At 59.6% G+C, this 26,720-nt stretch overlaps 1 protein-coding gene across 1 annotated transcript; it reads left to right on the forward strand.

Annotated features, from left to right (window-relative positions):
- Positions 1-332: 332 nt before the first annotated feature.
- Cacna1h (calcium voltage-gated channel subunit alpha1 H) lies at positions 333-26,720 on the forward strand. The gene is made up of 34 exons (XM_074060468.1): positions 333-439; positions 517-650; positions 907-1,004; positions 3,114-3,273; positions 4,940-5,255; positions 5,430-5,522; positions 6,229-7,021; positions 8,364-8,806; positions 10,833-10,984; positions 11,643-11,828; positions 12,333-12,450; positions 12,618-12,773; positions 12,924-13,014; positions 13,111-13,319; positions 14,269-14,694; positions 15,697-15,797; positions 15,933-16,056; positions 16,143-16,211; positions 16,303-16,487; positions 16,638-16,764; positions 16,913-17,038; positions 17,132-17,221; positions 17,432-17,624; positions 17,939-17,956; positions 19,053-19,204; positions 19,888-19,997; positions 20,187-20,320; positions 20,726-20,796; positions 22,048-22,126; positions 23,124-23,245; positions 23,321-23,566; positions 23,648-23,831; positions 23,994-24,154; positions 24,903-26,720. The coding sequence occupies exons 1-34, from the start codon at positions 347-349 to the stop codon at positions 25,944-25,946; spliced, it is 6,804 nt and encodes a 2,267-aa protein (XP_073916569.1). The 5' UTR covers positions 333-346; the 3' UTR covers positions 25,947-26,720.

The raw sequence follows: 26,720 nt of genomic DNA on the forward strand, positions 1-26,720 counted from the left end.
CACTGGATGTCTTCTGAGCTGCCCCTGCTTGGGCCCCACACGTGTCACAGCTAGCCCACTACAGAGCCACCCACCCCACCCCCGCCCCCAAGGCATCTGGGGGCTGTAGGGCAGGGAACATTCTTGCTCTTGAACCCTGGAGAGGCCCAGGTGGCTGGCACGGAGCCCAGGTGCCACCTGGTGGCCACACTCAGAAGGGACAGGCGTTTTTGACCCAAGGTGGTCTGGGTGGCCAGGTTGTACTGGGGACCCAGGCTGGGGTGAGGGTGCACCCAGCTGGTTGGGGGACTGTTCTGTTCCGCGTGGTCCTTAACGCACTGCCTGCACGTGGTTCGAGCACGCCAGCATGCTGGTCATCATGCTCAACTGTGTGACCCTGGGCATGTTCCAGCCCTGCGAGGATGTGGAGTGTCGCTCCGAGCGGTGTAACATCCTGGAGGTGGGGGACGCGGGCTGGGGCGGCACAGGGAGGACCCCGGGGCCCAGCTCCCCCATCCTGACCTCCTCTCCCGCCAGGCCTTCGACGACTTCATCTTTGCCTTCTTCGCGGTAGAGATGGTTATCAAGATGGTGGCCCTGGGGCTGTTTGGGCAGAAGTGCTACCTGGGCGACACCTGGAACAGGCTGGACTTCTTCATTGTCATGGCAGGGTATATATCCTCTCCCTGCCACACTCAGGAGTCTGGGTCCTGAGCCCCCAGGGCGCGTGGGGAGGTACAGGTCTGGGAAGTGGCTGGGACACTGCCTGGAAAGCATGCTCTGGGCGTCCCTGTGTAGCAGTGGGGTGCAGGAGAGATGGGGAAGCCTCCTCATCGGGGTACAGGTCCTCAGTGAGCGTGGGCATGGTCCAGTCCCCAGGCTGGACACCAGCACCCCTCCCCCTCCCGAGCCTCTCTGTTTCCCCAGCATGATGGAGTATTCCCTGGACGGACACAATGTGAGCCTCTCTGCCATCCGCACTGTGCGTGTGCTGCGGCCACTCCGCGCCATCAATCGTGTGCCTAGTAAGTGTCCAAGGCCCAGCATGGCTGTGCACAGGCCTGTATTTCCTGCTAGCCCTCCTGCTTCCCTGGCTTGTAGGACTTGCTGCATCTCTGAGGTGATCTGAGCTGAGGCATGATGGGGCTGGTGGTGCACAGTGACAGGGAACACTGAACCTTGGCCTCTTCATCTGCACATCTGGGAGAGGCCAGGGCCTGAGCAGGTCCACCGTGGCATCACTGGTCATCCCAGTGTTGTTGGGAGAGGTGACTTCTGCCCAACAGACAGGGCCCTGGCCTAGGGAGAGGAGGAGCCAGCTCTGGGAAGTCCAGTGACACCTCCTATGTACACAGCCCCTGAGCTCAGCAAGGGGCAGGTGCCACTGCGAGTCCTCCAGACTCCCACCAGCAATTAGAGGCGTCAGGAGGACCTTCTGTGTCTGCCTGCCCTGTGTATGGTGGGAAAGCCTACAAGAAGTTGCAGGCTGTATTTGGGAGGTGATTTGGTTGTCTAGACACTGACTATCCGCCTGCATTCAGGGTTGGTGTGGGGTTTTTCTTCTATATTCAGTGGCCTAATTCAGCTGCTTGGTTTCGGGGTGTGGGGTGCAGTGCCCCCAAAGCTGTGCAAGGTGTGTGTGTGTGTGTGTGTGCACACCTGTGTGCAGGTGTGGCTCAGTGGGACTATGTGAGGGCTTACATACCACCTTTCCAACTGGTTAACCTGGCTTTAGCACCCAGGGCTGGCCCTGTTCGTGCAGCACTCTCCTCCCCCACTGTCACACACTCCCAAGATAGGGGCATGCTCCCTGGAACATCCAGATCCACCAAAGAGCAGGTGGGTCAGGGTTGTGCCATTGATCTCTCCCGTAGGCCAGTCTGCTTGCCTGGCTGTAACGTCCAGGGTCAGATGGGGCTCAAATGTTGTGTGACCCCAGGCAAGTTACCAGGCCTCGCTTTCTTCCTGTAACGGTGGAACACAGTGATAACCTCCTCCTTCCCCCCAAAGGATGGCAGTGGGTATGAAGTGAAGGGTCATGCTCGTGGCTTTTGGTGTTCTTGACATCTTATGCATGCTCAGTCTACCCAGCAGAGCTGATGGCCCCCCTGCCTGAGTCCACCTTTGGAACCCTGCAGCAGCCCAGCTCAGTCCCTGTCCACAGGTGTTTACTGTTCTGGTTAAATGTCCCAAGTTGGGTGACCCCAGACATTACCACGTGCAACTCAATTAGTCAGACATGTTCAGGGTTGCATCCTACTGTTTGCCGTGGGTCCACGCTGACCCCGGTTCATGTGGCCTTTGAGCTGGTTGCTTTCGGTCTCCTCTCCCTCATTTTGAGATATTAGTGCCACTCCCAGCTCGAACTCCCCCCAACGACCCAAGGTTCATTTCTGCCAGTGCCACTTGCAGTCCTAGGAGACCGTGGGTCCTCCCCAAGGGCTATGCCTACAGCTTTAGCTGGCCTTGTGTAGATCTTAAGGAATGGAACTATGTCCTTCCTGAAGTCTGGAAGGGGGCCCAGGATGGAGTGAGGGACACTTGGGCCTCTGCCCACCCACCTCCTAGATTCATTCAGGTTACACAGGCCACTGCTCTCGGGAGCAAGGACTTCAAACCCACTGTGAGACACATTTCTGGGGCTCTGCTTCCACGTGGTTCTTAACAGGAATAACAAAAAGCCTCATCCCCTCTGCGATGTCCCCAGGCAGAGGGGAGCCCAGGGTGTTGAGGGTCCCCAAAGTTGGTGTAGCCTCAGATGAAGTTGTAGAGTCACTTTTCTCCCAACCGATCACCCAAAGGGCCCAGTGATGCTGTGTGGCCAGTCTGCTATGGCCAGGACCCCTGCCTGTCCCTCTCCACTTTTCACCTCTCCAGAAAGCCCAGGTACTGGCCTGCCTCTGCTGATGGTGCTGATGGATGCCTTGCCATCCTTGGGCATCCCTGGGAACCTGCAGTACCTCAGCTGGGGAAGCTATGGTCAAGATGGGGCCCGGGCCCCTGTACCAGAGGGCTTGCCTGTCCTCCACCAGCATGCAGTGGGCCTTGGTGTGAATCTGTGAACAGCAGGCAGGGTTAATGCAGAACCCTTCAGGAGGGATTGGCTCAGTTGACCCCTGCCCTGCCTCCTACAGGCATGCGAATCCTGGTCACCCTGCTGCTGGACACACTGCCCATGCTGGGAAATGTCCTTCTGCTTTGCTTCTTTGTCTTCTTCATCTTTGGAATTGTTGGCGTCCAGCTCTGGGCTGGCCTTCTACGGAACCGCTGCTTCCTGGACAGCACCTTTGTCAGGTATGCAGGTCCTGCCTCCCTCCCCCCAGCCCAGGCTATGCCTTGAAGGCATAACCGTTAAGACCCCTCCCTGCAGACACTTTCCTTAAGATTCTGCCCAGTGTGAGTGAGGCTCCTCCCTTCAAGCCATGCCCCCAGCGTGAGGCTCTTGGTCAATAAGCCAGTCAACAGGCCATGCCCTCAAAGGGCCCCACCCCTAAGGCCACCCTAGGAGGTGCACCCTGCAGGTGTCTCCTTTCAGGCCATACCCCCAAAGGGCTCCTCCAAGCCATGCCCCCCAGGGATGTTCCCTGCCTGGAATTTGAATCCTGGTTCTGGCTTTGAGTCTCCTCCTCTGTTTTTCTGCCTGGGTTTTCCTTTCTATTTCTTCTGTCACTGTCTCTTCTTGTGCTTCCTTGTCTGTCTCTGTGGACTGTCCTGACCTATGAGGCAACTGGGGAGCACTCAGGGGAGGCTAGGGCAGGAGATGGGCTCCCTCACCCTGAGGGACTTGCCCCTGAGTACCCAGGCTCACAGGGCACTCAGCCCTGGCCTCCTGAAAGATCTCAGTTATGCCAAGGGCCAGTGGGCCTGACCATGAGGGCTTTGTGGTGCTTCTGTGCTGAGACTGGTGCCTTAGGATCCTGGGGGAGCCCAGCCCTGCTCGGGACAGGCCGTGGCAGGTGAGGGCCATCTTGAAGTCTGTGTATAGTGGAAGGACAGCCCCCAGGAGTGGGAACAGGGTGGAGAATGGAGGCCACCTGCTCCTTCCCAGGGTGGCTTACCCCATTGGTGTGGGGTCTGCAGCCAGGAAAGCCTACCTGGAGGGGCAGCCAGGGCTCATCCTCCCGCTGCCTCCTGAGGGACAGTGACCACCCACAAGATGGCTACTGCCCCCTTGCCTCTGCTGGGAGACCGTCTCTAGAAGAGCCCTTCCTATCAGATGCTGTGTCTGGGAAAGAATCGCCTGCACACACATTGTTCTCCCTCTTCCCTCTGCACAAAGAGGCACCTCTCCCCGTCGTTCCCTTGTGTCCCCTCCCCCATGGCCTCAGAGAAGATGGGTGGCCTGCCAGGGCTACTCTAGAAGGTGACCATGGTGCTATGAGGCAGCCCACCCTCTTCCAGGCCTGGCAGATGACCTAACTACCTGCCCTCCTGCCACCACTGGGGCCAAAGATTCGCCCTATGTGAGCCCCTAGACTGACTGCCCATGGGGCTGAGGTGTCACCTGCTCTCTGGGTCCCTGGGTGGAGACTGTGGCACATGTTGTCATACCCCTTTGACTGGAAGCGGGGAGAGCAATCAGGGAGGAAGGCAGGGACAGGGGGTGGGCCTCAGGACAGATCCAGGGGCCCCTGGTGCTGCCTTGGGTGGGGCTTTCTACTTCACCAGGGCCTCAGGTAACCCTGGCAGTGATGAAGGGGCCAGTGGGCTCTGCTTTGTGTGTTTTGCACACACCCCACGGGTTCTTAACACGTCATCTCCTTTTATCACCTGTCCCACCAGGCCAGTGCCCAGGTGAGGGAGTTGGGGGGGGTGGTCACAGAGTGGTTACTTTCTGAGGGGCAAGGTGGCAGGTGGAACTGAGGCTTGGCAAGACCTGGGCAAGCATGACTGGGTGGGTGAAGGAAGGATGTGTGTGGCCCCAGAGTCCCTGACCGTGGCTTGGCCGACTGTGATCCAGGAACAACAACCTGACCTTTCTGCGGCCGTACTACCAGACGGAGGAGGGCGAGGAGAACCCGTTTATCTGCTCCTCCCGCCGGGACAATGGGATGCAGAAGTGCTCGCATATCCCTGGCCGCCGCGAGCTGCGTGTGCCGTGCACGCTGGGGTGGGAGGCGTACGGGCAGCCCCAGGCCGAGGGTGTGAGCACAGCCCGCAATGCCTGCATCAACTGGAACCAGTACTACAATGTGTGCCGCTCAGGGGACTCCAACCCCCACAATGGAGCCATCAGCTTTGACAACATCGGCTATGCCTGGATTGCCATCTTCCAGGTGGGCTTCTGGGGCCCATGACCTGTGGCTGCAGTATGCCAGTCTGCAGTGGGGACCAAGTGTATGAGACGGGGACCCCTGAAAGAGGTGTCCGTGCTGGAAAGGGAGGTGCTCACTGCTGTCCCAGAGGGAGTGGGGGGATGCAGGCCGGTGTCCAGTCACCGTCTTCCACAGGTGATCACGCTGGAGGGCTGGGTGGACATCATGTACTACGTAATGGATGCCCACTCATTCTACAACTTCATCTACTTCATCCTGCTGATCATCGTGAGTGCAGTGTGGGCATTCAGGGAGGGGTGGGATGGCCTGTGCCCCTGTACTCTGTGGAGTAGAGGCCTCAGAGACACAGGACTACCAGGAATGGGGGGTACTGGGATGGACAGACAGTTGGGGGGGGGAGCCCATTCAAGAAGCCTATGCAGCACTCCTGACCCCAGGTACAGCATGGAGGCCACAGGAATCAGTCCCAGCCCTCCACGGTGTGTGGCCCCTCAGCCCAGCCCTCCACAGTATCTGTGGCTCTCCTTGTCCTGTCTGTGACAAGGACAAGGTGTCTAGGCAGATAGTTGTCAGTTTGTCCACCAGCAGGCATCTGTGGTGCTCTGGGTGTATGGAGCCCCAATGGGGATCCAGCAGGGAAAGTACACATCCTGCCATGTTCTCAGGCAGCAGACAGGATGGACGTGCAAAGGAGACTTGATGGTGCTCCGTGCTAACTGGCCACAGAGGCTAGGGACAGTCCCATGGAAGGGGAGTGTGATTGCCATGTGTAGTCATGTCAGGGACACATGGGTAACCCTGAGAGAGGTTCCAGGTCCCCGTTGTCACACAGACATGCACGGCTCACCTGCCATATGGCTCCCCACCCATGGTGTCATAACCACATCCAGTCCCCCGCCCCGCCCCACCACCAGGAGGCACAGCCAGGGCTTGGCGTGGACTCAGTCTGGCAGTCCTGCCTGTTTTGCTGCAGGTCGGCTCCTTCTTCATGATCAACCTGTGCCTGGTGGTGATCGCCACGCAGTTCTCAGAGACGAAGCAGCGGGAGAACCAGCTGATGCGTGAGCAGCGCGCACGTTACTTGTCTAACGACAGCACGCTGGCCAGCTTCTCAGAGCCGGGCAGCTGCTATGAGGAACTGCTCAAGTATGTGGGTCACATCTTCCGTAAGGTTAAACGTCGTAGCCTGCGTCTGTACGCCCGCTGGCAGAGCCGCTGGCGCAAGAAGGTGGACCCCAGCAGTGCCCTGCACGGCCAGGGCCCCGGGCGACGGCAGCGCCATGCAGGCAGGCGCGGGGCCTCCGTACACCACCTGGTCTACCACCACCACCACCATCACCACCACCACTACCACTTCAGCCACGGCAGTCCACGCAGGCCCAGCCCCGAGCCGGGTGTCAGTGACACCAGGCTGGTCCGGGCTTGTGCGCCACCCTCACCTCCGTCTCCGGGCCGGGGGCCGCCTGACTCTGAGTCCGTGCACAGTATTTACCACGCTGACTGCCACGTGGAGGGGCCACAGGAGAGAGCCCGTGTGGCACAAGCTGCAGCCACTGCGGCCGCCAGCCTCAAGCTGGCCTCAGGGCTGGGCTCTATGAACTACCCCACCATCCTGCCCTCGGGGACGGGCAGCAACAAAGGTGGCACCATTCCTGGGCCCAAAGGGAAGCGGGGAGCTGGAGTCCCCGGAGCCACAGGTCATAGCCCCCTGAGCCTAGGTGGTCCTAACCCCTATGAGAAGATCCAGCATGTGGTCGGAGAGCACGGTGAGGACATGACCCCGCCCCATGGAAGAGGTGCAGGGGGCCCTGCTTGTTCCCAAGAGGGGCTGTATGTCTATGACCATGGCCTGGCCATCTCCCTGGAGGACTTGCAGCCCTTTGCAGCCACAGCAGCTGCCCTTTCTAGATTGGGGAAACTGATTCTGGGCCATGCAGGAGGGGAAGTCCAGACAGAGGCTCCAAGGTTGGGAGAGGTCTCCTCCAGGCTTCAGCCCTCCTGGATGGACAGCTTATGGGAGGACACTGGGACCTTCCAGGAGGTTGGGTGTTGTTGACTTAGAGACTCACCAGGTCCTGTGAGATGGTGGGCAGGGATGTGTGCCAATATGGCAGGGATGTACCAGGTCCTCCTGTGCTCTCCTGCACCAGGCCCCAGGCATATGCAAGTGAGGTGTCCTGGGCACATGGCCCTGTAGCCTGCACTGCCATCTGAGTGGCCACAGAGCCTCAGCTGTGAGTGTAAAATGCACAGGGCTCCAGAGCACATGGGACGGCATGGGAAAGTGTTGTCAGTTCTGCGTTGGTGTGAAAACAGCTCAGATGTGGGGTTAGAGAGAACCAATCTCACTGTGTACTGTGACTGCTGGAGCATGGCCTGTGCTGGATTTCCATGGACGCTGCAACCCCAGGGCAGACAACTTCTGTTTCTTCAAGTGTGTCCCCACCCCAGTGTGTGACAAGACTGCCACTGTGAGGGATGAGTGGAACGTGCGTGGGCCCAGGTGTGAGAGCGTGTGTGCTTAGATGTGTGTGCACAGGTATGTGACTGTGTCTAGGAGTACAAATGAATGTGGCCGGATATACATGTATATGTGCCCAGCTCTGTGTGTGTGTGTGCCCAGGTATGTGTGCGAGTGCACAGGTATTGTGAGTGTGCTCACACATACACGGGTGTGTGCTGTGGATGCATCTGTCCTAGCATCCTAGCTGTTTTATAAAATACAGACTGAGCAGCTCAGGACAATAGAAATTTGTTCTGTCTGGAGGCAGAGTCCAAAGTCAAGGCCACAGGGTTGATTTTTTGGGGAATCTAGCAAGGGTCACCCTGGCTCCTGGTGGTCCTGGGCTACATCACTCCCCTCTGCAGTCTCTGCAGGACTCTCCCTGTGGGTCTGTTTTCTCTTCTTCTGAGGTTAGGACCTCCTTGGCCAGGGTGACCTCACTTTAATCAATGTCACCTGGGAATATGGCACACACACCCTTGTGTGTCTGTGTGTGTGTGTGTGTGTGTGTGTGTGTGTGTGTGTGAGAGAGAGAGAGAGAGAGAGAGAGAGAGAGAGTGCCCTGGATGTAGTGCCTGATCCCATTCTGTACCCTTCCTCCACAGGACTAGGTCAGGCCCCCAGCCACCTGTCAGGCCTGAGTGTGCCCTGCCCCCTGCCCAGCCCCCAGGCAGGCACACTGACCTGTGAGCTGAAGAGCTGCCCGTACTGCGCCAGCGCCCTGGAGGACCCCGAGTTTGAGTTCAGCGGGTCAGAGAGCGGAGACTCGGATACCCACGGCGTCTACGAGTTCACACGGGATGTACGACACGGTGACTGCCGAGACCCCATGCAGCCACCCCCAGCGGCAGACACGCCAGGCCAGGGTGGCACACAGCGGCGGCCGCAGCGACGGGTGGCCTCGGGCGAGCCGAGTGGGCTGGGCCGCCTCTGGGCCTCCTTCAGCAGCAAACTGCACCGTATCGTAGACAGCAAGTACTTTAACCGTGGCATCATGGTGGCCATTCTTTTCAACACCCTGAGCATGGGTGTGGAGTACCACGAGCAGGTGGGCACTGGCCTGGGTGTCCATCTCATGCAGTGAGGGTGGAGCAGGGCAAGGTTGCTAGGATGTGCTCACTGACAGGCAGTGGGCCTGTGTCTTCCTTGAGATTCTAGCTGCAACCCCCCAGGGCCTGTGGGGGTTGGCATCAGAGCTGAGTGGGGAGGGCTATTGATTATGGGGTGTTTTTTTTTTCATTCACTCAACAAACACCATGGTTCCTTGAGCTGTGCTGAGTAATAACCACCAACATCATGACTGCAGCCCAGTGGTTCCCTCTGTCTGGGGTGGGGGCCATGAGGCCACCAGAGACCCTCAAGGATGAAGACACCCGGGGCAGTGGGCCCAATGACAGTCACCCAGCTACTTTGGCCCGTGGAGTCAGCTCTTTTCAGGACCTGTCTGGAGACAGAGACCCCTCAAATGTCTGAAACTCCTGGCCATGGCTACTGGGGTAGCCTCTTACTGTAGGCTGTAAGAGGCCAGTGGTCTGACTTGGACCCAGGAGGAGGAATGGGGGTGGTTGGCACCTCTCATTTGCCTGAATGCTACAGGCACTGCACCCAGCTGACACTCCTCTGCCCCTGGAATTGGCCCCACCAGAGGAAGGACAACTGTGGTCCAGCTTGGTCACCCTCTCCTGGGGAACCAAGAAGGCTCCTGAGGCTAAATCCTCTTTAAAAAAAAAAATACATATATATATATATATATATGTATCTTTGGTGGTACTGGGGTTTGAACTCAGTGCCTCGAACTTGATAGGGATGTGCTCTACAACTGAGCTACACCCCCAGCCTTTTTTTTTGCTTTAGTTATTTTTCAGGTAGGGTCTTGGTATTTACCTGGGTCTGGTCTACACTGAGATCCTCCTACCAATGCCTGTGCCTCTCATGTAGCTGGGCTGACAGGCACATACCACCATGCCTGGCTTGTTGGTTTAGATGGGGTCTTTTTTCCCAGGCTAGCTTTGTACTGCAGTCCCCCTGATCTGTGCCTCCTGAGTCTCTGGGAGTGCAGGCATGTGTCACCATGCTCTGGCTTAGATCTTTTTAATACTGGGAATTATTTTCTTTCCTCCTACCCTCTGGGCTTTTCTAGCTGCTGTTTTCTTTCATCCTAGAGTAATTTAGAGGAAATCCAACCACTGTCAGCCTCAGGCAGGCCCCAGGCAGGGCAGCTCTCTGGTGAGGGGCAGAGCAGAGTCACCCCATCTGGAAGAGCCCCTGCACACAGGCACATACTTGTGCACGCTGCACCCGTACGTGTGCAAGGCTCACCACTGCACGTGTGGACAGGTGTAGACAGGCATGCACACGTTGAGCGTGTAGCACTCACATTCATGTATGTGTACACACTTGTGCCGGAGCACATACAGACTCCCAAACCTACCACATGCACACACACGTAGGAGTGAACATGTATGCGTGCACACAATCACATGGCTGGTCACACTTGTACACGCGCACGTATGAACACATGCAGCACTCACATGTAAGCACTCTCTGGAAGGTGGACACATCAGTATTGAGAGGCCTTTTGGGCCTCTGAGAGGGGAAGGGTAAGTAGGCCTGTTGCACCTCCCCAAGACCCAGCCTGGGCCCCTGTACAGTGCCCCAGTCCTGTTCCTTGTGACCTGCACTAGCAGGGCCTGGGGTGGGGTTATGGATGTCTCTGGCAGCCCCCATGCTCAGGTGTAAAGGTAAGAAGGTCAGGCAAGGTCTAGGGGAGCTGTGGTCTAGGGGAGTGGGAGGAACAGGGGAGCCAAGTGTGCACCGAGAGAGGACATCCGTGGGGTCCTGGGGAGCCAGGGGCAGTCAGAGTGAGAGGGACAGGTGGACCAAGCATGCGCCTAGAGGGGACTCTGGAGGCCTGGCTTCCTCCTCTGGCAGCAGCTAGTTGAGCTTCTGAGATGCTGGGTAGCCCCTCCATCCCATGAGCTCTTGGTATGACCAACCCTGCTTGCAGATCAATGCCTAGAGGGGTGGGAGCCATGAGCGGGGGCACCCCCTGACTGCCCCCTCCCCACCTGCAGCCCGACGAGCTGACCAACGCCCTGGAGATCAGCAACATTGTCTTCACCAGCGTGTTTGCCCTGGAGATGCTGCTGAAGCTTCTGGCCTGCGGCCCTCTGGGCTACATCCGGAACCCCTACAACATCTTCGACGGCATCATCGTGGTCATCAGGTGTGTTCCCTCCACGCAAAGCAAAGCAAAGTCCTAGCAGTGGCTAGGACAAGGGGCCATTGGGACACTGGTCAGCTGCCTAAAAGGCCAGCTAAGCAGAGCACCTCCCTGGAACCTTGTCCCTGCCGTGGCACAGGTCAACTGCGTCTCTGTGGTTGTTTCTTGAACCTGGAGGAGCCATCCCCAGCATGAACAGGGTGGGGCTTGGGTCTCTTAGCCTGGTGGCTCAGCCCTGAGGGGAAGGCCAGCTTAGGGGCAGAGCATAGTGTCCTCTGGGACAGTTACTGCAACCAAATCCCAGATGATAGAAGAACTTGAGAGTGGTCCCTGACTCTCCCCAGGGGAAGCAGAGGATCTCACACCTGGCAGAGAAGGCTTGGGTGTGAGTGTGAAAGGCTGGGACAAGAGAAAACCTTTGTTTAACAAACTCTGACCCAGCCAAAGCCAGGGGTTCCTGGACTGATGATGGCTTATGAGGCCGATACTGCCGCAGCTCCTCAGGCACCTGTATGCAGTCAGACCCACTCCTCACTAAATGGGTTGAGCAGAGGCCACTGTGGATCCTGGGCTGGCTATCCTGCCTCCAGGAAGAGGAGTGCCCAGGGTCAGGGGACCAGTCACTCTGACCCTCACCTCTGCCCCACCCCCCCGCCCACAGCGTCTGGGAGATCGTGGGTCAGGCAGATGGCGGACTGTCGGTGCTGCGCACCTTCCGGCTGCTGCGGGTGCTGAAGCTGGTGCGCTTCCTGCCAGCCCTGCGTCGGCAGCTCGTGGTGCTCATGAAGACCATGGACAATGTGGCCACTTTCTGCATGCTGCTTATGCTCTTCATCTTCATCTTCAGGTGAGCGGTTGGGCGGACAGCGTGGGGCGATGGACTGTGACCCAGAGCGGCTGGGAGGTGGAGGCCTGGGGCACAGAGCAGGGGCAAGCCCCACGCTGCTGGCCCTCAGTTCTGCGGACTCGGACACTGCTCCGCCATCTCTGGCAGCACTAATAGGGTACATGGTGGGCTCTGCTCTGGTGGGGCTCACAGATGTGGGGTGGGGGCTCCTGGTGGGGTTTGCTGAGCACCTGCTGTGTGCCAGCCCAGGCCGAGAGAGGGGGCCAGGAGGGTGGGCAACCCAAGCAGGCTGCTGCCTGTGGATAAGCATGGCCAAAACAGGCCTCCCAGATCCTAGCTGCTGCCTAGAACCAGAGTCGACTCTAGCTGTCCTTCCCTTCTCGAGTTTGGGCCTCCTCACCAGCAGAACAAGCAGCTCAGCCCCAGGGGCAGTCCTTCCCGTAGGAAACCCGGGGTAGGGGGAAGCGCCGGCCCCTCTCCCCGCTCAGTGCCTGCCCCTCTCAGCATCCTGGGTATGCATCTCTTCGGGTGCAAGTTCAGCCTGAAGACAGACACAGGGGACACAGTCCCTGACAGGAAGAACTTTGACTCCCTGCTGTGGGCTATCGTCACTGTGTTCCAGGTATCGTCAGTGGCGACGGGGAGAGGGGGGTCTCCGAGAACAGAGATTGCCAGTGCTAAAGGATCTGGGGACCATGGGGATGGCAAGCCTGATCCCGCAAGGAGATGGGTGGGTTGTTGTGGGGCCAGAGCCTCCTTCAGCCCTGGGGATGTGCTGCCCACCCCCAGATTCTGACTCAGGAGGACTGGAATGTGGTTCTCTACAATGGCATGGCCTCTACTTCTTCCTGGGCCGCCCTCTACTTTGTGGCACTGATGACCTTCGGCAACTATGTGCTCTTTAACCTGCTGGTGGCCATCCTGGTTGAGGGCTTCCAGGCAGAGGTAAGGACTTGGGAAGGTAGGTGGGCTTCTGCCTGGACAAACCTGCAGGCACTGGGCCCCTCCTTGTGCCAGCACCTGCCCTAATCATCCCAAACTGGTGGCCCTCCCATCACGGGAGCCTCACGCCCGTCTTGTGCTGTGTGGGTGCAGGGTGACGCCAACAGGTCCGACACAGACGAGGACAAGACGTCCACCCACTTCGAGGAGGATTTCGACAAGTTTAGAGACCTGCGAGCCACAGGTGTGCGTGTGGACAACAGGGGTAGGGCAGAGGGCCTGATAGAAATGTCCCCACTCCCTGGGGCTCCTGGAGGCTGATGGGGCTCACCTCCCCCAGAGATGAAGATGTACTCGCTGGCAGTGACCCCCAATGGACACCTGGAGGGCCGAGGCAGCCTGCCCCCACCTGTCATCATGCGCACAGCAGCCACACCCATGCCCACCCCCAAGAGCTCCCCACACCTGGACGCGGTCCACGGCCTCCTGGACTCAAGACGCAGCAGCAGCGGTTCCGTGGACCCCCAGTTAGGGGACCAGAAGTCTCTGGTAGGGACTGTCCCCTGCCCCTAGGGTGAGGGAGGGACCCTGTAACACGCCGACACTGAGAGTCAGGGCTGTATTCTGTACGTGGAAGCTGGGGTGGCCGCTCTCATGAGAACAGGCACGAGACCTGCAGAGCGTACAGCGGGAAGTTTATCTTCCAAAATGCAGTAAAAGGCAAGTTAACTGGGCACAGAGCACATCCCAGGGAAGATCAGCAAAGGGCCAGCAGAAATGGTAACTCAGAGGGCCTACGGAACAAAAGTCAGACCTGGTTTCCATGCATCTTGGTGAATCTGACAGTTCAGTTCCATTCACAACCAGAGCCTCTCATCTCATGGGGTGTGTGTTGGAGGGAGGTCCTGAAACAAACGGCTGAAAATGCTGCCCAGATGTGGGCATGACCACATCTGGCTTCTGAACCCTGAGAAGGGCAGAGGCAGGGAGCTGGACCCAGGAGGGGAGGCCGAGGCAGACCTGCAGGCAGGGAGAGGCGGGAGAAGCATTTGAAGATTGCATTCACAGGGAGCTTCTGGTGCCAAGCCGCCAAGCACACCACAGCACAGACAAGCGTCAGGGGTCCCATGAAAGTGGATAGGGACCGGAATGGAGAGTAAGTCTCAGCTCCTGCTAGGCCCCGTATGTGAAGATGGTATGAGCAGCACAGAGCCAAGGAAGAGACGCTGGGTCTAGGGCTGATGTTAGTCCTTAAGACAGCAGCTGGGCCTTTGCCCTGGACCCTGCCTTGGCTGCATCCCCAGCAGAGTCAAGTGTTGGCCTGAAAGCATACCATGTAGTTAGTGTCCCCAGTAGGGTTCTTTCTAGGTGTGTTGGCCACACACAGCCAGGAACACAGCACTCCAGAAGTACCAGCAATGTCCTGGGGAAAGCCCCTCTGACCAGGAAACGGGTTTGTGGGGCCCGCACCCGCTTGCTCATGTCCCCTGCTCCCCAGGCCAGCCTCCGCAGCAGCTCACCCTGCGCCCCCTGGGGCCCCAGCAGCACCTGGAGCAGCCGGCGCTCCAGCTGGAACAGCCTGGGCCGTGCACCCAGCCTGAAGCGTCACAGCCAGAGTGGGGAGCGTGAGTCACTGCTGTCCGGTGAGGGCAAGGGCAGCACAGATGACGAGGCTGAGGATGGCAGGCTGGGTGCAGGGGCCCGTCCAGGGGCCTCACCTGTGCCCCGCACCACCCCCCTGAGGCGTGCCGAGTCCCTGGGCCACCGCAGCACGCTGGAGCCACGGCCCCCACGGCCTGCTGCCCTCCTGCCCGCCAAGTTCCACGACTGCAACGGCCAGATGGTGGCCCTGCCCAGCGAGTTCTTCCTGCGCATCGACAGCCACAAGGAGGATGCGGCCGAGCTTGATGATGACATGGAGGATGTGAGTGGAATGGTGTGAGACAGATGCACAGCCCCCCTCACCCCTCCTGTCTTGGACCGGTTCCCCAACACAGAGCCTGAGGCAGTAATTCAGTGAGTCAGGAGAAGAGAAGAGAGCCAGGTGGCCAGGACAGAAACCCATTCCCAGCCAGTTCCAGAGTTGTATCTACCTGCTGTTGGGGGCTGGGCTCCCCTACCTTTGTGGTCAGCCTCTGACCAGGAACACTTTTTTTCTTGGCAATACTGAGACTTGAACTCAGGGCTTCTGCATGCTAAGCAGGCATTCTATGCCTTGAGCTATTCCTGCAACACCTTTTGCTCCGGGCAGGCCTGCACTACCTATTTATGCTTGCCACCATAGCTGAGATGACAGGCACATGCCTTCATACCCAGGTTTTTTCTGTTAAGATGGGGGTCTCTCAAATGTTTTTGCCTAGGCTGCCTGGATCCTTCTGATCACAGCCTTCCACATAGCTGGGATTACAGGTGTGAGCCCAGTGCCTGGTGTAGTTATTTTTCAGATAGGATCTCATGTTTTTTGCACAGGCTGTCCTGGGCCATGCAGCCATCCTACCTTTGCCTCCTGTATAGCTAGTGTCAAATGTGCACTTCTGCATCCAACTTTGTTTGTTCAGATGGGGGTCTCTTAACTTTTTGCCTGGGCTGGCCTCGAACAGCAATCATCTTGATTTCCACCTCCTGAGTAGCTGGGATATAGGCATAGGCCACCATCCCATCCTCCCCAGGAGCTTCTTGATGGGGAGAGGAAGAGAGGCATCCACCAGGCTGGGCTGCTCCCATTGGTTAAGGGAAATTCCCTGGGGCAGGGCTGGAACATCCATTTGCCCAGCCTTGTGGACTCCCAACATGGCCACTTTCTCATTGGTCAGGTGGGAAAGGTGAGGCCAAGGTGGCAGGGAATAGCATAAGGAAGAGGCAAGAGGGTGAGGGTGTCCTTGCCACCGGAGGCCACAGGAGCTAAGACCACCTCCCCTGTCTCCAGAGCTGCTGCTTCCGTCTGCACAAGGTGCTGGAGCCGTATACCCCCCAGTGGTGCCGCAGCCGCGAGTCCTGGGCCCTGTACCTCTTCTCACCACAGAACAGGTGAGGCAGCTCTAACCCTGTCCCCCGAGGCTGCACACACCAGGAAGGGCAGAATGGGCCCGGCCTTGCCCAACCACGGGCAGTGAGTGCCTGGGACACCACCCAAGCCCCACACTCACCTGGCTGCCTCCCCAGGCTGCGTGTCTCCTGCCAGAAGGTCATTGCTCACAAGATGTTTGACCACGTGGTCCTCGTCTTCATCTTCCTCAACTGCATCACTATTGCCCTGGAGAGGCCAGACATCGACCCGGGTAGCACCGTGAGTCCCCGTCAGTGGTGTTCAGGGTGGGGCCGGGGCCAGGCAGGGCAGATGCAGCCCTCCCACCAGGTGGCCTCTCCCTGCAGGAGCGAGCCTTCCTTAGCATCTCCAACTACATCTTCACTGCCATCTTCGTGGCCGAGATGATGGTAAAGGTACTGATGGGCCCTTCTCCCCATGGGTCCCTATCCCACCCCCGTCCCCATCCCCAGAGCACCCACCAAGCCTGTGCATACTCCACCCCAGGTGGTAGCTCTGGGCCTGCTGTGGGGTGAGCATGCCTACCTGCAGAGCAGCTGGAACGTGCTGGACGGGCTGCTCGTCCTGGTGTCCCTGGTTGACATCATCGTGGCCATGGCCTCGGCGGGCGGTGCCAAGATCCTCGGCATTCTGCGTGTGCTGCGCCTGCTGCGGACTTTGCGGCCTCTGAGGTGGGTGTGGTGGTCCCCTGCAGGTATCCAGAAAAGACCCGGAAGCCCAGCCCTGCCTCTGCCCACCGATACAGACTCTCAGGCCCCCTGTTCGGTTCACCTTGAAGATGCACGCTTGGCTTAATGCACACTCCCTCTGCCTGGGTCCAGGGTCATCAGCCGGGCTCCAGGCCTCAAGCTGGTGGTGGAGACTCTGATATCGTCGCTCAGGCCCATTGGGAACATTGTCCTCATTTGCTGTGCCTTCTTCATCATCTTCGGCATCCTGGGGGTGCAGGTGTGTGGTTGCTGCTTATCCAGGGTCAGCCCCTCTCCCTTCCCACTGGGCCTCAGAACAAGGCCTGCCCAACTGGTGGGTGGTTAGCAGGCTGTGTGGGGTGGGTCCGCACCCCAGGCCACCCAGGGTGACGGCCCTGCCTGGCCAGCTCTTCAAAGGCAAGTTCTACTACTGCGAGGGCACCGATACCAGGAACATCTCCACAAAGGCCGAGTGCCGGGCGGCCCACTACCGCTGGGTGCGGCGCAAGTACAACTTCGACAACCTGGGCCAGGTGGGCACGTGGGGTGGACCCCAGGGACTCGTGTGGCCACAGCCACACTGCCCTGTCGGTGACCCCCCCCCGTCCTAATCCCCTGTCCTGCAGGCACTGATGTCCCTGTTTGTGCTGTCGTCCAAGGATGGCTGGGTGAACATCATGTATGATGGACTAGACGCTGTGGGCATTGACCAGCAGGTGCGTGGGGTTGGGACGGCTGCCGTGGGTGACCTGAAGCAAATCCCGTATGTCACTGGGGTTGAGACTACGGTCTTCTCAGGGACCTTCCACCAGAACTTGCAGTGAGGTCTGTCGTGAGGTCACTTCCTAACCCCAGGGATGGTACCCGGGACGGACAGGCAGTCGGGCAGGTGAACGACTGGGGGACCCACGGCCTCCTTGCCGCAGCCCGTGCAGAACCACAACCCCTGGATGCTGCTGTACTTCATCTCCTTCCTGCTCATCGTCAGCTTCTTTGTGCTCAACATGTTCGTGGGCGTGGTGGTGGAGAACTTCCACAAGTGCCGGCAGCACCAGGAGGCCGAGGAGGCGCGGCGGCGGGAGGAGAAGCAGCTGCGGCGCCTGGAACGAAGGCGCAGGAGTAAGGCGGCCCCGATGGCGGTGGCGGGTCCGTACCTGTGTGCACGCTGTGTGGCGCCAGGCTCCCTTGGCCTGCAGCCCAAGCCCAGTGGCTCTGCACCTTGCATGGGGGCCCCAGCGGAGGGGCTGGCAGGAGCGGGCAGCCATGGTGCCCACCGTGGCCGGAGGCAGGGTCTCCCCAAAGGGTCCAGGAAGCAGATGGGACCCCCCCAGACCCTGCAGGATAGCAGGCTGCGGCTTGGGAGCAGGGAGGACTGCCCACACAGGCCCTGGGTGTCCCCGTGCGGCCACTCAGACGTCTCCTTGTCTTTCCAGGCACTTTCCCCAGCCCAGGTACCTGCCCCGCCTTGCATGCCCAGCCCGCTTCTGCTGCCATAGTGGGAAGGGTGGGTGTCACAGGCCTGCTGGAGTCTGCCACGGTGGCAGGGACCAGTGAGTGGGAGGACGGGCTGTGGCTCACTGCTGGTGTCCCTGTTGCCGCCCTGCCTGTCTCTCCTCACGCCGGCACGTGTGCACGCTTTCCTGCTGTGCTTTAGTGGACAAGGCCGCCACTCGCTCCCCACGCCTTGTGGCTGCGCTGTATCTTCTGCCCTGACTGCTGGCCTCTTTCGCTGCCCAAGTTGACCTGAATTCTCTAGTGACCGCATGCTAGGCTGAGGCGCATGTGGATCTGGGGTGGGGGTGTTTGCCCGTCAGCATCTGCTATCGCTGGGCCCAGATCTTCAGCCCTCCTCCTGCCCCCAGTGTGTGATTCTCTGACCAAGGCAGTCCCAGGTGCAGGGTAGACCACACCCTCCCCTGTGGGACACCTTAACACCTGGAGGGGAATACTGCAGGCAGAGCGTTTAGTGGGATCAAACCTGCAGGGGTGGATGCATGCAGGAGGGAGGGCACCCCAGGTAGGCTCCCGTCTCCCCTATGAGGACACCAACCTCAGATGGGCCAGGCCACAGGCAGTCACCAGCGGTCCCTTGGAGGATGTGGGGGCCTTCGTCTCTGCCTGTCTGGGGCCCAGAGGACCCAGACTGGGAGATGAAAGAGGGGTCATCCAGCCCAGCCCTTCATCAGCAAGGTGTCTGAACCTTGATACAGCACAAAGTGGTCACAAAGGCTAAACACTCCTGCCTGGCTTTGAGCTCCAGGAACCCATGGCAGCTGGACCCCACAGTCCAGGAGGTCAACCTGACCTCAGGCCCCTGGGCACAGTTCAGCTCATGGACTCACAGGCTAGAACAGGCCCCTTCCCACAAAAATTCCCCTCCCACAGCCTTGGGCAACCCCCATAGAGTCCAGGACAGCCACGGCCCTGCCTAACCACCCATAAACACTCAGCCTCCCAGGAGGAAGAAGGGACCTCCAGGCGCCATGGGAGGGTGCAGGCAGCCCCCCAGCCATCCAGGCTGCTCACCTGTACCCCCTCTTCCCGCAGAGGCCCAGCGCCGGCCCTACTATGCCGACTACTCGCACACACGCCGCTCCATCCACTCACTGTGCACTAGCCACTACCTGGACCTCTTCATCACCTTCATCATCGGCCTCAATGTCATCACCATGTCCATGGAGCACTACAACCAGCCCAAGGTGGTCCCACAGCCAGTCAGGCAGAGGGCTGGCCTCGGGGTGGGGCTAATCAGCACCAGCATGGGGAAACCCGGCCGAGCCTCCCCACTGTTCCAACAAAGCCTTTGAAATGGATTAAAACTCAGAGTCCAACCCTGGGAGAGGCTCCCCAGCATGAGAGTCACAGTGCAAAAATGCCGGCTGTGTCCACAGTGAGGAGCTGGCCCTTGTCCCTTCCCATCCCCTCCGTCTTCACATTAAAGGGACTTTGTCTCCACCACTCCCCCCACTCCCACCCCAGGGAGCATTGGACTACAGAATAACAGAGGCTTTTAATGGGAATAAGCTTAGTCTTGGGGAAATGTCACCTCTTCTGACACTGGGGACCTGGGGACAGGGCAGGAACCTGGTTCCTCTCTTCTTGAGGCTACTGGGTCATCAGACGACAGCCCCATGCCTGCTGGAGGCCACATGCAATTGGCCCTCAGGTGGGTGGGCATGGAGTGGCCCGTGGACCCTGGGAGGCATCTTTGTAATCTCCAGCTGTGTGCTGTGCTGGAGACAGGCAATCATCAGAAGACTGCTGAGCCAGTCTGTGCCACAGCCATGTGGCTGCAAGAGGCCCTCTGTGTAGTGGGGGGAGAGGAGGAAGGGGGCATCCCAGAGTCCCTGGGCCCCTCAGCCAGTCTGCCTTCTGTCCCCAGTCTCTGGACGAGGCCCTCAAATATTGCAACTATGTATTCACCATCGTCTTCGTCTTCGAGGCTGCGCTGAAGCTGGTGGCCTTTGGGTTTCGGAGATTCTTCAAGGACAGGTGTGTGGAGCAGGTGGCCTAGTGGTCCCTGGCAGGGGGGATCCTGGGGCTTCTTGGCATGGGGCAGGTGGACCCTGCGGTGACTCCGGGATGTGCCACAAGTAGCAGGGAGACTTGTTCCCTCTGCTGGGTGGGCTCTGGTGGAGCCTTGAGGTGGCAGCTGCACTGAACTGCACCCCTGCCGGCCAGGTGGAATCAGCTGGACCTGGCCATCGTCCTGCTGTCCATCATGGGTATCGCGCTGGAGGAGATTGAGATGAACGCCGCCCTGCCCATCAACCCCACCATCATTCGTATCATGCGTGTGCTGCGTATCGCCCGCGGTAGGCGGTGCCCCGCGGTGGGTGGTCCCGTGCGGTGGGCGGTGGGCGGTGCCCCGGCGGTAGAAGGCGGGTCCCGTGCGGTGGGCGGTCCCGTGCAGTGGTCAGTCCCCCCGCGGTGGGCAGTGCCCCGCGGCGGGCGGTCCCCCTGCGGTAGAAGGTGGTTCCATGCGGTGGGCGGTCCCCCAGCGGCGGGCGGTCCCGTGCGCCCCACCTCATCCCAAGGGTCCACCTCCCCCACGATTTGCTGGTGGCTTTGGAATTCTAGGCCCAGCAGGCCATTCAGACAGGCTCGTCCTTAGCTTGTGTCTATAGCAGGAGGGGGTTCCTGGTCTCCAGGTGGGGTCCAGGGTCCTTGGACAGTCAAGGGTCAGCCTGGCCCCACTGATGCTCGATTCCTGGCTCTAGTGCTGAAGCTGTTGAAGATGGCCACGGGTATGCGTGCCCTGCTCGACACTGTGGTTCAAGCTCTTCCCCAGGTAGGTCGGGGCTCGGTACCATCTGAGGGTGGACATCGTGAGCCTTCCATTGTGAGCCTGGCTCACATCCCTTCCTCCCTCCCTCACCTGGTCATGTGGCCAAGGTGGTGCCCCATGTGTACAGCTCAGCTGAGCCGGAAGAGGCAGACACAGTCACCCATCTTGGCCTTGGCTCTAGGCAACAGCAGTGGTCAGTGCCTGCCACAGCTGGTGCACTTTGGAGGCAAGAAAGCTGGGGCAAGGAGGGGTGGGACAGAGGTCACAGGAAACTGAAGTGGGCTTGCCTATGAGCAGAGACCCACGGCTTGGATGCAGGTGGGGGCCTTGAAATTGACCCCTACTTCCTATGTTCTCCACCCTGCCTTATCCTTTCTGGATCTCATGCTGCAAGATACATGTCACACGCAGCCCCATCTGCACAGCACTGAGCCCCTTTGTGCCCACCCACCACAGTCCAGCCTGCTGCCCTGCCCTCCTCTAGCTGTCAGTTCACCAGCCCAGCCCCTTCTGTCCACCAGTCCCCTTCCCAACTACTCACTGATCCACCCACCCCCCACACCTTCCTCTTTCTAACCACCTCCCCATCATGTACCTGTCCACTCGTGCCCAGCCCACTGACCCACTGCTCACCACCTCAGCTGGCCCGACACCCTGCTTTCAGCAGCATTTTGAGCCCCGAGTGATGCTCTTGAATGTTGCTTGGTGTTCCACCCTGTGTTCAGCTTTCTGTCAGCTGGGGTGGTGGGAGGCCTAGGCCTGGCTGTATCCCAGCAGCAATGCCCCAGGGTCTGGAGCAGGTGCTGGGCAGTGTGTGGGTGCTGGGGGCCCAGCAGATTCACAGGGGAGGCCTTGGCGAGGCCCATTGGTGGCACACCTGTCCATTGAGCGCCAGCCCAGGGTCCCCACCATGGGGACTGTGCAGCCATGGTGGGTAGGCCAGAGCCCCCAAGGAGAGCCTGTAGGCCTTGGAAGCAGGACCACTGGCTTAGAGTAGGGTGCATGGGAGGACCTGGAAGGGGCAGAAGCTGGGTGAGAAAGGCCAGTTCAGGCTGGCTTAGGTGGGGCCCTGAACACTGAGAGCTCCTGGTGGCCCCAGGAGGCTGCAGAGCCAGGAGGAACATGGGTTTAAAATGGACCCTGCCCCACCTTGCCTAGGCCCAGAGTGGCAGTTGTGGGTCTACCTGGGCCTGTGCTGAGGGCTGCAGAGTCGAGTGCCGTGGGCTGATCTTGTTCTGCTTCTCTCTTGTGTAGGTAGGGAACCTTGGCCTTCTTTTCATGCTCCTGTTTTTTATCTATGCTGCCCTGGGAGTGGAGCTGTTCGGGAGGCTAGGTGAGTGTGGCCCTGCCACCTCCCTGCTAAGTGGCACCAATCCCCAGACAGATGCCAGCCCAGGAATCCCTGCCCCCACCGCCACCCCATATCAGTCCTCACACAACAGGCTGATGGGCTGTGGACATGACAGGGAACTGGCCCCAACCCAGACCATGGGCCTCCCAGAGTGTCCTCATCCAGCCCTGCCCCCATCAGCCTTCACTTTGTGAGGCCAGGGCTTACAGAAGGTACTTGCACGAGTAACTACGCACACAGACATGTCCACACAGGTGTGACATACAGACAGGCTTGCACACACATCTCCACACCCAAGCTAGGCAGGCAGGGTAAATGAGTGTGCACTTGAAAATGTGCACACACAAACACACGCCTCAACCTAAACCCCACATGATCTCTACGAGACAAATGCCAGCAGCGTGTCTTTTTAGATTGCCACTCAGATATCTACCTAGTCCCAAGACCCTGGCCTAGTCTGAGCTGGGCCAGGTAGAGATCCTTGACAGTCAGCCCAGTTGTTGCCAGGGTCTTTCCAGGGTCTGGTGGGCCCTGTCTGGAAGATGGCCATGTAGTTGTTATAGCCTGGTATCTGCCCGCCTAGAGAGCTGGGTTCCAGGTATAGCCTCCCACTTGGGCACCACACGTGTGTGATCACAGAGGATCCCAGGACCCTAAAACCGCCCCCAACAGCCAGGCCTGATAACTGCTGGGCCAGGCCCAGATGCCAGAGAATCTCAGTCCCCAGGAAAGCCCTATTTCTCAGACTGTGAGCCAAGAGGCCAGGTCTGGGGCTCAGGAGGTTGGGATGGAAGCTAGGGCAACCGCAGAGAGCTTGGCTCCGGGCTCCAGGCCATGCCCCACAGCCAGCCTCACGCCTAGATGTGGCCTGCTGGCTTCATGCCCACCCATGGCCCGTGATACCTTTGCCTCTCGGGCCACTGGGCAGCCTTAGTGGATGCCAGGGCATGACCGACTAGTGGGATTTTTTTCCTCCTAGAGTGCAGCGAGGACAACCCCTGTGAGGGCCTGAGCAGGCATGCCACCTTCACCAATTTCGGCATGGCCTTCCTCACACTGTTCCGCGTGTCCACCGGGGACAACTGGAACGGGATCATGAAGGTAACAGCAGGACTGCCCTGGGGCCTAGGCACAGAGGGAGGGAGGCCAGAGTTGTGACCCTACCGCCCGCCCCAGGACACACTGCGTGAGTGCACGCGTGAAGACAAGCACTGCCTCAGCTACCTGCCGGCACTCTCGCCTGTCTACTTTGTGACCTTCGTGCTGGTGGCACAGTTCGTGCTGGTCAACGTGGTAGTGGCTGTGCTCATGAAGCACCTGGAGGAGAACAACAAGGAGGCCCGTGAGGACGCAGAGATGGACGCCGAGATCGAGCTGGCTATGGCGCAGGGGCCCCCAGCCCAGCCTCCGCCCGCTGTGCAGGTCGGGCCAGCGAAGAGTCTGGGGGCGGTAATTTTGGGGGTGCCACCAAATCGGCATGAGTTTGTCTCTTTCTTTCCCCAGGAGAGCCCAGGTGCTGGGCCAGATACCCCGAACCTCCTGGTTGTACGCAAAGTGTCTGTGTCCAGGATGCTCTCACTGCCCAATGACAGCTACATGTTCCGGCCTGTGGCACCCGCCGCAGCCGCTCACCCTCACCCACTGCAGGAGGTGGAGATGGAAATTTACTCGGGCCATGCCCCCTCAGGTACAGACGCTGGCAGGGGCAGCGAGAGAGCAAGACCTGGCAGGAGGGCGGATGGGATCGGGTAGGAGAGTGGACAGAGTGGGAGGGAGGGTGGAAAAGGGTGGGAGGGTGGCCTGGGGCCAGGCTAGTGAGCCACAAGGTTCAGATGTGTTCCTGCCCCAGGCCCGGTCACCTCTGCTCCCTCACCGCCCCTGGAGCCCCGTGCGTCCCTCCAAGTCCCATCGGCAGCATCCTCCCCAGCCAGGAGCAGCGGCCGTCTGCACACCCTGTGCCCCCAGGATGCACCCCACTCCCCCAGCCTCAGTCGGCTGCTCTGCAGACAGGTAGGGAAAGCCTTTGTCCCACAGACCTCAGAGGGCTCCGTGGGATTTCTCTCCCTATTTGGAGGAAGAATGAGACCAAGGCACAGGAGGGCAGGCACTGTGTTCTTGGGGCTCAGAGTTTTCTGTCTACCACTTTGGGAGGTCTCAGGACATCAAGCCCAGGTGGTTCAGGGAAGCCCATCAAGAGGCCAGCCTGTGACAGCAGAGCTGGTTACAGACACCTGACTCCCCTTCTCAGCCAGCAGCCTTGGGCCCCCACAGTGGCTAGCATGCTGGCTTCTGGATCTGCACCACGTCCAGATCACCAGCCTTGGCCCATAGCTTCTGCCTGTCCTCCCCAGCTCCTGCCTCCCAGTATAAGAACCCTGCACCCCACAGGAGCTGTCAGGAGCACCCCATCCTTGGGGTGCCAGGCTGAGCTATGGGGCTTAAAGGGAGGTGGCCTATGCCATGCTTCTCCAGATTTCCCGGGGCCCTCAGCAGGCTCTGCCCACAGGAGCTCAGACCTCCCCTCCAGGTGTCAAAGTGTGGCAGGTGTAGACTTATCTGCTGGGGCCTCACAGGTCGGCGGGGGAGGCCAGGGGCTGAGAAGTCATACCAGCAGCTCCCAGCTATGTCATCTGGGTCTGGAGGACAAGGAGCTACTACCCCCAAGAGACCTATTCACCCTGGCCTCCCTAGGACTCTGATGGGCCCCTGGCTGCTGGAAGGGGAGCTCATCTTCACCTTGATTCCATTGCCCTTACAGGAGGCTATGCATACTGAGTCCCTGGAAGGGCAGGTTGATGGCACTGGGGACAGTGCTCCATATCCTGTGGAGCCTGCTGAGAAGACTCCAACAAGGCAGGCGTCCCTGGGGGCCTCCCTGCGGTCCCCACCTCGCTCCCCACGGCCTGCCAGTGTCCGCACCCGCAAGCATACTTTTGGACAGCGCTGTGTCTCCAGTCGGCCACCAACCCTTAGTGGAGATGAGGCTGAAGCCTCAGACCCCACCGATGAGGAGGTCAGCCACATCACCAGCTCCGCCCATCCCTGGCCTGCAGCTGGGTCCCACAGCCCAGGAGCCTCCCCTGTGGCCTCCCCTGCAGCCCGAGGGGCGACAGGCAGTGGGCGGGACCTGCACAGGTTCTGTAGCGTGGACTCCCAGGGCTTTCTGGACAAGTCAAGCCGGGCAGACACACAAAGGTGGCCCTCTGTGGAGCTGGGTGGCGGGGACAGCCACCAGGAGCCTGGGGAGGTGAGAGCCCGGGTCCTGGAGCTAGAACCAGCTCTGGGGGCACGCAGAAAGAAGAAGATGAGCCCCCCTTGTATCTCCGTGGACCCTCCCACAGAGGATGAGGGCTCTGCCCGGCCCCCTGCAGCAGAGGGCGGAAGCACCACCTTGAGGCGCAGAACCCCATCCTGTGAGACAGCCCCCCACAGGGACTGCCTGGACCCTGCAGAGGGCCCAGGCCCAGGAGGGGACCCTGCAGTCAAGGGGGAGCGGTGGGGACAGGCCTCCTGCAGGGCAGAGCACCTGACTGTGCCTAACTTTGCCTTTGAGCCACTGGACGTGGGGGGCCCTAGTGGAGACCCTTTCTTGGACGGTGGCCACAGTGTGACCCCAGAACCCAGAGCTTCCTCAGGGGCCACAGTGCTTCTGGAACCCCGTGAAACAGAGACTCCTGTGCCCTCTGGTGACCCCCCAGAGAAGGGGCGGGGACTGTTCCTCACAGTTCCCCAGGCCCCCCTGGAGAAACGGCCCCCCTCAGCCACCCCTGACCCGGATGACAACACAGATGAGCCCGTGTAACTAGGGCTCAGTGTGCACAGGGCTTTGGCACTGGGGTTGGTGGTGCCCTGCAGGATGGTGGCCCTGGGTGGGGCCATAAGTGGTTCTCGGCCCAGGCCCCATGGAGAGCAAAAGGGCCCAGGGAGGATACCAGCCCAGAAAGATGTGGGCAGACGCTGTTCTCTGCACCACGACACAGGAACAGCTCTTCTGTCCCTTGAGCTTCCATCGTGCTGATTCAGGTTTGGGTTTTCCTGAATTTTGCTGCCACCGTCTAAAGTCGTGCCAGGGCCAGGTCAGCAACCCCAGGATTAGAGCAGCTGCATCTTGAAAAGGACCAGAAACTCCTCAGAGAGGAGGCATTGCAGCCCCATCCACACAGCCTGCTGTCGTTACAGGGAGCACACATCTGGGCCTCTTGTGCCCTCATGGGCAAGTGCTCAGTCCCGAGGCCACAGTGGCCAACTCACCTTTGCGCACAGTCTGAGTTCTCTGTCACCTCCAGCCTTGTCCCCCCCACATCACTTCCCTCATTCTATCTGCTTGGGTATCCCAGAAGCTTCCCAGTGACTCTGGGAAGGGCCACATCACCATGGAGTTCTGACCCTTGCAATAAGACACCTAGCCCCCACCTCCAGTGGGCCTCCCACCGTTCTCAGTTGATGCCCCTTTGTTTGGTTTTATAAATCCAGGTTAAATGTTGCAATAATCTCATGCAGAAAACTGTGGCTTCTTAAGTCTAGGGGAAGGAAAGGGAGGGGGCTAAGCAGAATAAATACTAACTTATTTCAGAAA

Source organism: Castor canadensis, chromosome 17 (genome assembly GCF_047511655.1).
Source record: "Castor canadensis chromosome 17, mCasCan1.hap1v2, whole genome shotgun sequence".
NCBI lineage: Eukaryota > Metazoa > Chordata > Mammalia > Rodentia > Castoridae > Castor > Castor canadensis.

Coding starts and splice junctions, on each gene's coding strand:
- Cacna1h (XM_074060468.1), top strand. CDS start 347: ATGCTGGTCATCATGCTCAACTGTGTGACCCTGGGCATGTTCCAGCCC. Junction 14,695..15,696: donor TTGATGATGACATGGAGGAT/GTGAGTGGAATG, acceptor CCCTGTCTCCAG/AGCTGCTGCTTCCGTCTGCA. Junction 23,246..23,320: donor ACTGGAACGGGATCATGAAG/GTAACAGCAGGA, acceptor CGCCCGCCCCAG/GACACACTGCGTGAGTGCAC.